The sequence below is a fragment of the Telopea speciosissima genome, chromosome 7, assembly GCF_018873765.1.
Source record: "Telopea speciosissima isolate NSW1024214 ecotype Mountain lineage chromosome 7, Tspe_v1, whole genome shotgun sequence".
Taxonomy (NCBI): Eukaryota; Viridiplantae; Streptophyta; class Magnoliopsida; order Proteales; family Proteaceae; genus Telopea; species Telopea speciosissima.
Genome location: NC_057922.1, coordinates 15,477,618 through 15,493,432, shown reverse-complemented (window position 1 = coordinate 15,493,432; position 15,815 = coordinate 15,477,618). Strand labels below are relative to the sequence as shown.

Here is a 15,815-nt window from a genome sequence, read left to right as displayed (position 1 = left end):
TTATATATAAAATTGTTCACAAAATTAACAAAAAAAATCATCACAATATAGTCAAAGAAGACTTGCATCAGTATGAAAGAGACAAGGCAAGTAGGGAGGAGTCTGGTCTCCTGCTTTCCTCAACCTCTTCTTAATCCTTATTGCAACCTTGTTAGTATACAGTGGCTTTCTTCATCTTCTTCTGATAAGAAAAAAATAGAAACTTGGAGCCCAGAAGCCTCAGTTCATCGAGTTGCAAGAGTGAGGAGGCAAAAGATGTGAGAGGAAGTATTACAGTAAAGATATTTTTCTGACAGATGATTAAATCACATAACTACACTACCTTCCCTCAAATCAGTTACCATTTTTGGACTTCAATTCTCACTTTTAGCTTACTTTTCTACTCCGATATAGATCGACTTATGGTCACTTTTTCCCTGCTCAGCAACTATATTAATGCCCGAACTCCTTTCATGGCAGCATCTCCTCTTGCCAATTTATATCGCTTCACAGCACCATAAACTTGTCTTTAATTTTGTCCCTTTTGTCTCTTAGTCTTCAACGACCTCTTTCTTGGATTGCCAGATTATTTTCATGAGATTTGACTGTGCCTTGTGCTTGCTTACAAAACTTGAGACATACAAAAAATGGAGGAAGAAACAATAACAGCATCCATAAGGTTTGGTGGTATCTTTGTTGAACTTCCCTCTCTCCTTTTTTTTTTAAATGAATAAAATATTAAAATTCCTTCTTTCCTTCATTCTTTCTCTTTGCAAGTTCATCTTTTTTCTTGACCTGGCTAGACTTGTCCAAGATGAATTTCACAGCCACTCTTTACTCTGTTGCAGTTCATGAACCTATCATCACTCTTATCAAACCTCCCATTTTCATACTGCACCCTGCGGCTCCTGTCCCTCAAGAGCTTGACTCAAGTTCATTAAGATGTATTATTCAGTACATTAAGTTTCTGGGTTCTCATTTTCATGCTTTGTATTTGAATCTGTTCGTGTTTAATCTACGCTTCTTCTATCACTGTTCATCATGCCATATGTAATGGTAAGAAAAATCATGAGATATAACTCCTACCCATCTGATTCTTGTTGAAACACTGTAAAGCAGTACCAATTCAGTACAAGTTCCAAGAGTTCAAAGAATATGTGTGGCTAAATCAGTTTGTATTACATGGAAGTAGATATTGATGTATTTACATTATCAACTCATTATGGACTTCTAATAATGAAAGAACACTCCAGCACAAAAAATTTTAATACCCACCAGTGGCTACATATTGAGTGCAGAGAGCCAAGACCTTCTACTCTCATGGTGTGAAGCTGATCTTCGTAAGCTTGATCTTGAACACTTGCACAAGTGATTCCGCAGGTTCCGTCTGGCGTCACTAGGAACTAGGGAAGGACTAGTGTCTGGAGCTCCCATGCAAAAGCTTGAGTTGAGCTTTACCAATGGGAAATTCTGGCAGCTGAGGTTCCGGAAGGAGGAGGATCCAATAGGTGAAATACGGGCACAATGGTAGTCTGCCTTGCAGAAGGGGGTTGAGATTGAAGTGGGCTCTGATTTTTCAGTCGAGCAGGCACAAAAAGTCAAAGATAAGCTCGTCCTAGCTATTTCTTTGATTCTTGGGGTATTGCCTGGAAGCTTGACAAAAGAAACTATGCCATGCCGGCAGAGAGGACATGCAATGGAACCTGGAGGGCCATTTGTGGCAGTCGAGGTGCTGTTGGTGGAACAGAGATACAAAGCACAACGAGTGCAGAACTCATGGCCACAACCTGCAACAGGAAAACGACTGTATTTTAAGTGACGAATTGATCATGCTTAATGACAATGCATGGTATGAGATAACCAAAATGGCAATTACAAAACAAAGCTGCAAAATGTAGACCAGTGTTTTGAAATACCATACACAAAAGACAAACCTCAGGTTAAGTCAATAGCCCTCATGTTATAAATATTGTGTTCTGTAACTTCTGATGGATTTGATAAGAAAAGATTCAATTACATCAAATCGCAAGAAAGTAAAATTCGAGAAGCCAAACACAAGTGAGATTATCTTTAATCTGATATACAGAGGCCTCGTCAATTTGTCAAGTTCTACCAAATTGCAATCGTCCAACGTGTGAGGAAACCCCCCCTCCATGCAAAGGAAAAATGAAAAAGAAATGAGCTGTACACTTAACATTGAAGTTTGTTCCAACATTCACCCACAGTCAGGTTATTTGAGTCAGAAGGTGAGTAGTAGTTCGAGAACCTGACTGTCCCCAGGAAACAACCCAGATGTTCCCAGGATACCGATGGCTAGGATGACTCAATTTCATGCATGTTTATCCATTTTGGGAAATAATTAGTGCTTAGTAGATTGGTTTGCAAATGTGATTAGCAGCTTAAAGATTTGAGAGGTTTCTTTTTTGACTGCTCTAGGACTTGCTTATGTTGTGATTTCTCTAAATTCATACGTATCAACCTTCTTGTTGATCTGAAATCTTCATTTGTTAGTCCAAACTGTCAATGGATGAACTAGCATCTTTGAATCTTTGATCATTACATTATTTATATCTGTGGTTTCAGAAATGAGGATCCAGCATACTTGGTCATTGATCTATAGGCTGGCTAGATGCTGGACTTATCTCTTGGATTGTGCAAGACAGAAATTGTTTAGTTTTGGGATACTGATATAATGAACCATTGATTCTGAACCCTCATATATTATGGTTTTGATGCTCCACAAGGTGGTGAGTGATCAGATGGTTATAAATGTTTGAAGCAGAGTATGAAATACATGTTGTGCAAGTCACGAAAATTCTCTAATATATTGAGGTGGATCAATAAGCATATTGATTATTTGTTTGCATGGATCAATGACCACGAGCTGTATATATAACATCTATATCTCTATATTTGATCATTAGAGTTGAAAGGCAGACTGCATATCATGAATCTTCAGAAAATAATGCAAGCTTGGGGTATGACCAACTCAAGTTATAGTCCAACGTAAGAAGATACAAATCATTCATGTTGCTTCTTGTAAAGCTCAAGTTCTGAATGCAAACCTCACACATATTGGTTTGCAGCTTTGACGGGAGAGGGATTTTGAGAAACACGTTTCAGTAATTTAGAGAAAAAACAATAGCAATCTTTTATCACCAATGGTTAGTGTCCTGAGAGTGTACCTTCTGCAGCTACCGTGCATTTCCTCTCCAAACAAACAGCACATGGATCCAGGCATGTGATTACTGAATTATTGTTCCTCCATCCAAATTCTCTACATAAAACAAATAAATGAAGGAATAAAAGTTCACATATGTGTTTCCTGCGTAGTTTCAATCCTTCACATCCCTCAACCAGACGAAGAAAAAATTTACCACCAAAAGATAGTAATGTATCAACAAAAGCCAAGATTTGATTGAGGTTATCAAAGGTCATAAGCAGGTTATAGAAATCAGAACTTATATCTCATCTCAGCAATATATCATACTATATCTCGTAAAAGTACTTGTTGAAGTACTGTTCATGTGACACTGTTCACGTGAACAGTGATTTGGTTGCTATGTGTATCTTCTATTTTCCTAGTCCTAGTTTCTAATTATGTCAAGTCCTAATTCTACTGTGAGTTGTTAGTCTTAGTTTCAGTTTGAGTTGTTAGTTCTAATTCTTTTCCTATTGGAACTTGGAATCCTATCATGATTAGGAATTCCTTATTTGATTAGGAGTTCGCCTTTCTATTGTAATTTGAGATTATAAATACAAGCATTATGAGGGAGACTGATAAGTTCAACAGTTCTCTCCTCTTCCTCATCTTTTCTTCTCTCTCAAGTTACTGGTTACAGGTCCTAGGTTTTCTACATGGTATCAGAGCTATGAAAAAGAAGAAGAAAAAATTTGTAAGTTTAAGAAGAGGGACGATCTCTGCAAGTCCTTTTTTTTAAAAAAAAAAAAAGGTTTTCTTATCATATTACTGGTGTGCTTCGGTTGTTGAAGACTGCAGCTGAAACCCCTCTCGTGGGTTCTATTCTTCCGACAGCGCAAGATTTATTTTCTGCTGCTATTTGGTATGTGCTCTGTGATGCAGTTATCGAAGGAGACTGGGATCCCTTCTTTGCTCTCGATTATTGCTGATATTGTTATCGATTGATCAATACTTGAATCGATTCCGCTGCTAATTTATTTGCTGATTTATTGCTCATGGGTTGAAGACTTGAAATCGATTTGCTGGTTTTCTGGTTGCTATTGATGTGCTGTTTTTCTGCTCAAACTCTGCCTGAAATTTGTTGGGAATTGATCAATGAAAATTGTTTGATCGAAGCTCAGCTAACCAGTGTCACTGCTGCTCTTGGTTTCAAACCAGATGCTGGAGATTTGTTTGAATTGATTTATTTCTCTTAGAATCCACAAACAGTAAGCTGATTCTTGGAGTGGTGGTGATTCTTCTGCGTTGCTATAGTAAGATGTTGATATCTGCTGCTCCTTCGAATCTGATTTTGAATCTGGTGTGATTATCTATGTTTGCTGATCGAAGAGAGAAAACAACATCATGCCCCTTTTCTCCCCCACGGTGCTGCTTCTCTGTTCACTTTACCGTCTCAGGTTCTGAAGGTTGAAGACAACCACAAACGTGGTGTCTTTATTATTATGTTTTCTGAATCCCATTATTGCCCCCACTTTTGCCCTTACTTTTGCCTTCAATTACTTCATAGTCTTTACTTATTTTCCCTTCCAAGTCTGTTCCCCATTTATAAATCTAATTCCCTACATGACCCATTACTTTCTTATTTACCAAGGGACCCTTGCAAAATTCTGGTTATTTACGGAACTGCCATTACCTTTTTAATACATTCTCCTATTTGACTACCCAATTGACCCTTGAAAATTCTGGTTTATTATCAGTTTGCCCTTTGGCTTGGATTGTATTTAAAAGTGGATTTCCACCAACTTACAGCCATGCCATCCTTTTTTTTCAACACCGTTCTCTTTCAATAATTCTAATTCCCTTCATATCCCATACCTTTGGTATTTACTCATAACACCTTTGGAAACTTCTAGTAAGTTACAATTTTGCCATTCCTTCCTTTTTTCACACCCATAGCACCTTTGGAGAATTCTAGAAGTTTATACTTTTGCACTATCTTTGACATAATCTCCGTTATTTGTCCACGTGTACTACTACACGTGAGGGAGGGATTATGTACAATACACCTGCAGACATTACAGAAAGCAAAACTTGCGGAACATTGGTGCAAAACATAGAAGATCGATTTTCTCCACCATTGCCATTGGGTATCCTTCGTTATTGGGTTGAGTTTGCCGTAAGGGAGATTGAAGTATTGAAGAGTATTGAAGATATTTGGTTGTTGCCTACTTGAGGACTTTCGGTTGGGTTGATACGGTGTTTTTCCATTGCCTAATTCAACTCGTTTCCACTACTTGCTGCTCTAGTTATTTAACTTCTTATGTCATTATGATGATCGAGATTCATCATGGTTAGCTATTGAAGATCTTTAAAAGTCGCTTTTTTGGAAGAAATTCTAGTCCGGTTTTTTGATCATGTCATCCAGGTTTTGAAGATCAATTATTTCAAGTTCTTGAATGTTTATTTGGGAGCTACATTCATCTGTCAAGTTGGATTCTGCTGCAACTTAGTTTCTTCTCATTTTGTTCACGTTGGGCATTAATACTTTGTATGCGCCAACTTGAGGGGGAGTGTTTGCATTATTATGTTCTTTTCTTTTTTCCTTTTAGTTCAAGCTGGATCTTCTTTCTTTGCTTATTTGTATAATCCAGCTTGAGGGGAAGTGTTGAAGTACTGTTCATGTGACACTGTTCACGTGAACAGTGATTTGATTGATATGTGTATCTTCTATTTTCCTAGTCCTAGTTGGAGTCCTAGTTTCTAATTATGTCAAGTCCTAATTCTACTGTGAGTTGTTAGTTCTAATTCTTTTCCTATCATGATTAGGAATTCCTAATCTGATTAGGAGTTCCCCTTTCTATTGTAATTTGAGATTATAAATACAAGCATTATGAGGGAGACTGATAAGTTCAACAGTTGTCTCCTCTTCCTCATCTTTTCTTCTCATAGTAGGTTAAAAAAGTTACACTTACAAAAAGGTAAAGATATGATTTCATTTCAAAGTATTCCTATTTTCTCTCCAACAAAGCATTTATTTCTCTTATCCAGATAATTTCCTAGGTAACAAGGTGGATAATTGAGATTTATATGCAATTAAAATCACATACGATATTAGTTATAGCGGTTTTTGTGGGTTCAGGACAGCAGGACTAATCTGAAAGAGTAAATAGGGTGAACTTCTTTGCTGTAAAATTTCATAAATTCTTTCCAGATGTTTGGGTGCATGGATAGATCCTTAGTCTCAACAAAGAAGGCAGCTTCCCAAAGTCAAGGAAAGAAATTGTATTTGAAGGTCAAAACTACACCCTTAGGATCCAAACTTTGATCCTGAGGTATAAGGAACAACACCAATTAAACTAAGGAATCACATATCCTGCTTCATCACAACCCATCCGACGGTTGTTGTGCATGGTCATGGTCGTGCACCATGCACAACCGTACACAAAACCTCTCCCCTAAAGCTAATAAGAAATTAAAAAGAAAATAAAAAACCAGCTCAAAGCTAGTCTCAATAAGCTGGTGGTCCCAGCCACCATTCATCTTAAACAGCCTACTAAGGCCTGTTTGGAAAAACATATTAAAAGCGTCTCTTTAAGGCATGTTTGCCTCCAAGGCCTTTAAGGCCTATTTGCATCTCCTGCAGGAATAGATGTTAAACTCCCCAGCAACACAGGATCTAGACTTCGAATAGGTCATAACATATGCATCTAATGAACAAGGCAGAGAAACCTTGTTCTGAACCATGTGGATATTGGAGTGGATATTGATCCATATTAGTGAATCCAAATTTGATCTATTCTGGGTCACAAATGCACCAGATCTGCAAGTTCCTGATCTGGATTTGACTCATTTTATGTCCTAATGCCAGCTTGCTTTGTTGGTACTTGGTAAAGTCCGAATCTTTTTCCTTTTTTTTGGGGGGGTCAGCACAAGCACAGACACACACATTGGAAAAGGGGGGAGGGGGGGGGGGGGGAGAGTTTGGAAGTTCACTCAAATCTCTCTGCAAATGAAAAATTCAAGCAATGGTCTACAAGTGAAACAATCTGGATAATTCTATATACTTAAATACAATGGAAGATCGTTGGAGACAAGAAGTTAGAGTAATTACCTTGCAATTTTGACAATGCTCATAAGGGGAAGAGAGAGGAATGGTGAAGGAGGAACTTGGGGCTGGCCTTGTGGCCGTACACTTAAAATTCCCTCAAGCCAGTCTCTATGCCACGACCGAGCAACCATGAAGGGTGTCAATCTTTGAACAAATAAAAGCAGGTATAAGAAGACAGTTTGATTAATAGAAAACACAAAGGCATACTCTCAAGTCTTGCAACATATCCAAGGACCATTCATCACAACAATGGATCAAGAATTGGCTACACAAATGTACCATATGAAAAATCCTTACTATATTTGCTTAAAATAATATTCTTCTTCATCTCCTTCCCAAGCTCCATATCACATGTTTGCAGCCTCTGTTGTGAACTCCCACCAATTCACACAATGAATCCTACGATTCAAAGTGAATCAGTGCGAAAATGACTCACAAACCCTTGTTAAATCTCTTTTCAGAAAAATCCTTTGAATCTGTATCACTCAAGAGTCCGATTCGGATGATTCTTGTGATTCATACAAATTGCAACCAGGTCCCTAATTGAGTTGATTCAGTTGAAATATGACTTTAAGATAAGTGGTGAGGAAAGAGATGCATAGCTTAGGACTAGTAACAAGTATGGTTTGAATAGAGCTGATTGGAAAAAAAAAAGTCTCCACGTAGCAGACCCCATTTAGTTGGAGTTTTTCTTCTTTACAAACCAATGAGAATGTTTTAATATGTGTATGAGTTTCCAAATCTTCATTACATGATTTTGAGTTGATTGTGGGTGCATTTAATTAGATAGATAATTAATTCTTCCTTCATTTCTGATTTTTTAAAATTCTCTTATATTTTTCCAAATTATTTTCTTGAACTGTTATAAGATTCATGATTCGAATCCTGATTTGATTCAATAAGACCTGATTGAGGTTCTACAATTCGACTCAACATTAACAACTCTGCTCTCAACTTCATCATTATTTAGGATCACAATTATTCAATATTCATGTTCTAAAGCAGGTTCAATTTATGCATCTACTATAATCTTGCTTCTAAAACATATTCTGTATTGGGAAAGCTATTGCAAATTCTTCTTGTAGATATTCCTTTTCCAGAACATTATATCTATACATATTTTTGTTTATTATGAAAGAGGAAATTATATTTGAATTTGCTCACATATAGACAACAATTATAATAATTATCCGAGTGCTGCACTACTGTAGTATAAAATATAAATCACAAATGTAGCCCTCCAAAAAGAGATTCGTCAGGAGTTTTGTGCTTAACTATTCCAGATGTAACATTCTCCTAACAAAGTTTTGGTGAGAACGGCAGCAACTTGTTCATTGGAAGGACGTTGGGATGCCTAATAAGTCCTACTATCACTTTTCTCTTAGAAAGTTATATTTTATGATCTCCCCTCAAAAACAAGATTCATGATCAGATTGATAAAGATATTTGTGTGGGATTGTGGGATCCATAATGAAAACGGATTCCATAAGCAAAAAAAAAAGATATATATATACAATATTAACTATGTAGCCATTTCTTAGTATCCTAGGACTTTTTGTGGTAGAGCAGCTTAATGAAACTGAACAATGGAACAAAAATCAAAGCAAATATTAATGACCCCTCTCCCCCGGCGAAAAGGAAAAGTACAAAATTAAGTGAATTTAGGCCGGACTGAATTTGGAATTTGATTTCTCTATAAATTACTGGATTTGATCTCAAAAGAACCTCAACTGAATTTTGATTCTTGGTTTGCACTAAATAATTCAAAAAAGAAAGAGAAATGGACTTGCAATAAATGTTTGGATTTTAAAAAAAAAAAATTTGAACTCAAGGAAAGTTTCCTCAGGAAGTCTCCATCTTGGCAGCATTCACACAAATTGCATTGGAAGTTAGAAAAATTATATGATCTCAACCCAAATAATTGGGAATTTCCCAATGCCTTATGGATCATATATTCTCCCTAAAATATAGAGAAAAAGGAATATACAAAAAAAGGCAAAAGGTTTTATGGACAGTCCCATCCATAGAGTATCTATGGATAACCCACCTAGTTGTGCCATGGGGACTGGTGATGTGGCAATTCTGACCATTAGATATCTAGAGCATGAATTGGATTGGCCACTTGCCAAATCCCATAATTAAATTCAAGTATGTACCATCTCATTTATTGCCATGCACCTTCTTGATCATCTAAGCATTGTAAAACGCCCTCTTGGCAGTCCTTGATTTTTTGAGGCTTTATTTTGCCACTTGGCCAATTCCCAATTGAGCTGAAACATGACATGTGAGTAGGGGACCCTTGGGTCTACCTATCTACCAAATTTCAGCCCTGCTATGTGGTACAAAAGGTGGGCCGTCCATAGATACCCAATGGACAGGTCTGTCCATAAGCAGGAGCCGGATTTTATCCAAATCTTAGAGGCTTGTGACCATTTGCCCTCCTGTTTGTTAGTGTCTATAGATACCCTATGGACAGGGCAATTCATAAACTAGTGATGTGGAAAAACATCACTAGTTTTTTTTTTTTTCTTTTTACATGCAGCCATTCCAAAATCCACCCACTGAAGCAGAAAAACAATGAATGCCTTGTTTTATTTGGGGTCATTCCCTTACAGAATCCCTTAGGAACCTTCTCTCATTTTCTTCTTAATTTAAAGCATGATTTCACGGTCAGACAAATTTTGTCGAATTCTTTGTAGAAAAATCATGTTCAGTTCTCAAAATCTGGGCCTAGTTCTCAGGTTCTACACTTGTGCCAACTTTCATTTCTTCATCCAGTCGTGCCTCACTTTAAATTGTCCCATTTTCCTTAACTGGTTTTAATGCCCTAATGACTTCGTAGAAGAAAACAAAATGCCTCTTGTGTGCTACTACAAGAAACAAATACTTTCACGATGTTAAGATTGCATTCTGTATCTCCAATTGCATAATTTTCTTCATGTTGTTTAACTTTGGAATATGATGACTGGCACAAAGCATTATAGATATGTTGTTAGTTTTCAATATGAATACAAACCATCTTTTCTGCACCTATCTGGACAAAAAGGTTTGGTGGTGAGATATTTAATCCAATGGTTAGGCTAGCTGTTCTGGATCTTAAATTCTAGCACTACTGCGGGAAACTTGGAAAGTGGAATGAGACAATCTAAATTAACAAATATCCCATACTATGTTTGAACAAATCTAAACGCAAGACTATTTTCATCTTCAAGCCTTATGGCACTGTAGCAGTTTAGTATTATAATGTTCAAAATAATTTTAAGTTACTTAAATGATATTCTGGCAATCCAATTTGATGGACGAACTAATCTAACAAATGCAGTGTAATTTCTCATACAGATAAATAGGTCATGAAAACCCAAAGGTAAACTGTTAAAAAATTCTAGTTTTCTCTTGTATGCCCTTATGTGTGCCTACTCTTAAAAACAGAAACTAGGCCAAGAAACTGAATATTTGACCGATTGAAAGTTGAAACTAAAAAAAATCTTGTGTTATGTACAAAGACAAAAATACAGATTGTAAGTTAAGGAGATACCCATTTGCATTTTCAGCAGTTAGGCTGGCACCCCTGGCAATCAAAACCTGAATCACAAGATACACATAAAGAATAGGCTCGTTCAGGATGAGATTGCAACAAACATAATTAATCATCCCATATAGAATACAGTTACAACATAATGTCAACATACTTGGCAACATTTCATATTTCCACCACAGGCAGCATAATGAAGTGGTGTGCTTCCGGCACCTGCAGAGTGGAAACAAGGTGATTTTACAGAAGACATGATCGTGAACAAGGCCAAATAGTTTCATAGTGAATGGAAATCAAGAACTGTAAGCATATACTGAGAAACGGTAGCCAGTTGGCAACTTTTGTTGTAAAAAATTGTAAATAAAGATTAGCATTTCCAGATGGGTTATTATCTTATCACTTAAGTCATAGTGCTCAAACCATTTTCTTCCTTTCATCATGCTTATACTAGAAATCCAAATGAAATTGAAGAAGAGGAGAGAGAGGGGGGAAAAAAAAGGAAAATATGTGAGCAGGTTGACACTAGGCAATGGAAACCTACATATACTCATCAAGCTCTCATACAATGTAGAAACCTTCGATTTCTCCTGATAACTTAATTATAGAGTAGGTAATTTCTCAAAGAATCCAAAAAATGCTAGCATCACAACAAAACACTAGGGATCAAAAACCAAAACACAAAGTTGACCAAGGCTCCCTCTCTGCTTATTTGGGAGGGTGAAAAAGAACAAACCTATTGTTATCTATTTTCCATTAGTATTGCATTGTTTAAGTCTATAGTAAAAATCTCACAAAATCCTTATTACAGAGAAAATGATCCGATAGGTAGGTTACAACCGTGAGATGAGTAGCATATAGAAAGGGGGGAAAAAAACTAAGTGCTAAGCAGGAACCATCTAGGAGTATCATCAGAAGAATGGAACCACTTAGGCAACTGTCATGCACAATTTCAAAAGTTATTAAATTATGCTAACATAAAAAATTAAATCAGAATGGTTAGACCTTGAATCTTTTTCAAAAGGGGAAAAAAATCATACAGGAAAAATTTTGCCTAGGATCTTCAACCATGATCAAATGACAGAATAAATTGTTTTGTAACAAAGGATGAGTAATAATCAGAAATTAACAATTAAGCACTACAGTGAATTACCAATCAGATCAATTGTTGTACCATCTTCCACAGTAACCTCTGAAATGCAGGCACCTAAGTCTAAGAGCAATTGTACAGTCTCCACATGTCCATTTAGGGCTGCCATATGAAGGGCAGTGATACCTCCATCGGCAGGTGTATTTATTATTTTGTTGAGGGCACTGGCCAAAAGAAAACGAAACCGAATAAAGTTACACAAATCAATAGTTTCCAGAATATCAAAAAGCAAAAGGGAGAACAACAAGGTCCGTGTACCCTTCATCAAATTCTTCTGTGGATTCTTGTTTAGCAGATCTTTTCCTTAGGATATTCCACACATCAGGAATGTTGGGAATGTAATCCACAAGGAGGAGCCTAATGCATCGGGAATGCCCATTTAAGGCAGCAAAATGGAGTGCTGTACCCCCATTTAGATAGTCTACTCTGCAAATCTAAAATTCAATTACCCAAGTATCTTTCAGAGAGTTACCCTGAAAACTTTAAATCAATTAATTGCCAATGGAATAGGAAATAGTTGGATGAAATAAAAATCTTACATTGGCTTTGAAAATCATGAGAGTCTGAACAACCTCCCAGTGACCATGTTGACAAGCTTGCATCAAAGCAGTCTGTTCAACAGGATGAGTAACTCAATTATGAATAAGAATCAAATCTAGTTTCAAATTCAAATTTAGGTAGTCTAATTTGTGAAAAGTAGTAAGCTGGAAAGAAATCCAATCCAGCTCAAGAAAAATGAAGGATAAGGACAACAGATTCCAGTGAGACAATTGGATTGGCTTACCTGGCCACGGTAATTCCTGAGATTAATATCAACTCCGGATTCAAGCAAGAGAGAGACAATCTAAAGATTCAATACAATTGAACCATTGTTGAGAAAATAATTTGTTAGTAACGGTGAATTCAAGAGAATAAGATTGATATTGATAAAAAAAAACTATTGAGAATCTGAGATAGTGAGACAATATGTGAATTACCTCATGGTGGCCTTGAGCTGCAGAGTAATGGAGGGGAGAATTCCGAACACCAATAGTCGAGTACCTCGCTAGGCGCGGATTATATTCCAATAAGGCCTTGGCTTCCTGAAGATCCCCATCTCTCGCAGCAGAAACCAGGCGCTCCCCAGAAGCAGAGCACCCAAAAGAATTACCCATGATGTTCAGAAATCTCATGATTTCCACAGGTTACAGATTATTATTAGAGAAGATTCTGGTCTCTTCTCTGTAGAAGTCCCTTAAGATTTACTAATAGCATAAGAAGCCATATTGTGAAAATCCTCTGCTTCTCTGTGTAAAAATGTCTTCTTCATCATCAAATAACGAATAACCCCAACCGAATTTCCAAAACTATATCCAAAATAATTGGTTATAATGTGAAGAAGCCTCCCTTTTCTCGAGGTAGGAGAGTCACAGAAATGGAAGCAACCCTTTTCTCTCTCTGCAGAGAACCGTTTAGCCAAAACAAAAACAACCCACAACAGAATTACAACCTAAACGTCCAATTCGATAAGTGACTATCCCTATAAACCTTGTCAACTTCGAGAACTCGAGACCAGAGAACCAACAAAACACCACCCTCTTTTTCTTCAAAAGCATTTAACTCTCACAGAAACAAGAACAACCCACAACAGAATTCTCCCTGAAAAATGAAAGATCATCAACCCCCATATAGAAATTCTCCATCATTTGCCGTTTTCATCAAAACCCAGATTGTATATGATCCAAAAAATATGTCTGATTCAAGGAATTCCTGGATGGAACTTAGAACAAGTAAAAGAATGGGTGTTGATCGAGAAAATTGGTTAATATGGTAACATGTTTAAAATCAATTAAAAAAATAATAAATAAAAACACCATAACAATTGAATCGATAAACTTACACAAAAAAAAAATAAGAAATTTTAAGAATTTGGAAACAAACATTTTTACTGTTGCTTCAAACCAACACGCCTGCAAGGAAAGCGTGTCTCCATGATTGGGAGCCCACTCAAATGGTAGTTGGTTTGTTTCGCCATTAAATATTTATCATTTTTAATTGATTTTTTTAATCGATATTTTCTGGGTTGGCAATATTAATTTAGTTCAGCGAAGAGAAAAAGGAAGCCGCCATGCCTTGGTGTTCTTCAAGAATGTTACAATGAGATCGACCTCACTGAGAATGACGATTTGACGCTGTCTAAAGCAAGATTATTCTGTGACACGTGAATGTAATTTCTTGCCGTTAGATTGGTTATTCCATGATATGTGACTATTAGTTTCATCCGTTTGATTGGTATAAAGGAATCTGGTCTTGGCTGTTTAGTTGATTTGTCAATTTTTAACGTCAAATCGGAATTAGATTTGGAGTCACTAATCAGTTATCATTATATTCCTCCTGGTGAACATGGCATGTGAAGGTATCTCAAACACAAGTGTCTTTTAGATTTCATAAATGTCTCTTCATGTTGTTAATTAAAAGGATTGGAATCCTAACCTCATTAAGAATATTTAGAAGGGTATTTATGTAAAAAAAAATATACATGTCTATGAAGAATTATTACTCTACATGTGGGGGAGTTGACCGAAATTCTACTTTTGTTGGGGGTGTTTAACCAAGGAAACACTTGACTGTTAAGGCATGCTCCTTGAATTACTTGTCAAATTTATTAAGTCATTCAATCAAGGTTCATGAGTATGGGATCGGGATGATATTGGTTGATTAGTTGGATTGAAATTGACCAAAATCAGTTATAACTTCATAAATGAAATTAGAAAGAATAAGCAAAGAATTAATAAAATATATGAATATTTTGGAGTTTTTGCTTTCACAAACTAAGGCATCTTTCTATGAGAGGTAAGTTATATTGATTTTTTACTATTTTACTGACTAAAATAACAAAATAATGAAACAAAAAATTAAAGATCAAACTAGATTTGCCACCATTCAAAAATAGGAATAAAAAATCAATTGGAATCAAGACTGGATGCATCGAATCTAATTCGAATGAGGTGATTCACCCGATCCCTCAAACCTAAATAAGAAAAGATAAGAAACTGACATCAATATAACTGTGCTACATAAATAATGATAATAGATACGATATGGATTACGCTAACAATATTGAGGGAGAGGGATAGACACACCGCCTGAGTGCGGTAAGCTAGCAACAACACCAATAGGGGTGTGGGAGGAGGCATCAAATAGAAAGGAAGGGGGTCATTTCAAAGGGGAGAGAAAAAGACAGTCACGTGACCAGGTATGTGTCTGGGCCTCTAGAGCCTGCATGTGTGCGTTGTCCAATGGGAGTGTGCCTGTAATTAAGCATTGTTCAGGGCAAAATTTCTATCTTTCCATGGGAACAGCATGATACTTTCACACACTTCTGTGTCTAGGCATAAGATCGATCCATGCGGACCACGAAATTAGGTAACATTCTTTTCCCTACTTTTTCATATGCAAGAACCAAGGGGTGCCATACATTCTCACGAGCTTTTGTACTTAGAGCTAGTAATTCTCTTTCAAAAAAGGAGGAGGTTCTTGCTTAACATAACAAAAAGATATTGTACAAAACCCTCTTACCAAAGCAACATTTGTCTAATGTGATGCGTGCGGTATAAAGAGTTCGAAAGCACAAAAACTTGATGTGTCGTGGCTGGCGTATTGAGATTAGAAAGTCAATGATTTCCAAATCAGAATGCAAATGGTGGTAAATGATGGATTATTATTCTCTTTAATTCTTAAAGTGTGGCAATACGGGAGTGTTAGGTGGAGATGTTGACACTTGGTAGTTGTTACATCCAACGATCCAAGCTCATTGGTATGGATAGTTGGATGTAGCAGCCATCAGGTGTCGACATCTCAACCTAGCATTTTTTTTTTGGTAAAGAGGAGATTTATTGAGAGGGGGAGTGTATACAACTAGTGACTT

General features: G+C 36.7%; 1 protein-coding gene across 2 annotated transcripts; it reads right to left on the bottom strand.

The window, feature by feature from the left end:
* Positions 1-1,083: 1,083 nt before the first annotated feature.
* On the bottom strand, positions 1,084-13,699 carry LOC122667253 (probable E3 ubiquitin-protein ligase XBOS32). 2 transcript variants are annotated; one of them, XM_043863500.1, is made up of 10 exons: positions 12,886-13,699; positions 12,693-12,752; positions 12,448-12,519; positions 12,167-12,342; positions 11,912-12,072; positions 10,919-10,977; positions 10,765-10,811; positions 7,233-7,373; positions 3,165-3,256; positions 1,084-1,766 (listed from the first exon to the last, which is right to left on the bottom strand). In XM_043863500.1, exons 1-10 carry the CDS (start codon positions 13,078-13,080, stop codon positions 1,261-1,263), a joined length of 1,509 nt encoding a protein of 502 aa, XP_043719435.1. In that variant the 5' UTR covers positions 13,081-13,699; the 3' UTR covers positions 1,084-1,260. The 2 variants fall into 2 exon arrangements, with proteins under 2 accessions (XP_043719435.1, XP_043719436.1); XM_043863501.1 differs by lacking the exon at positions 7,233-7,373.
* Between the last annotated feature and the right edge of the window lie 2,116 nt (positions 13,700-15,815).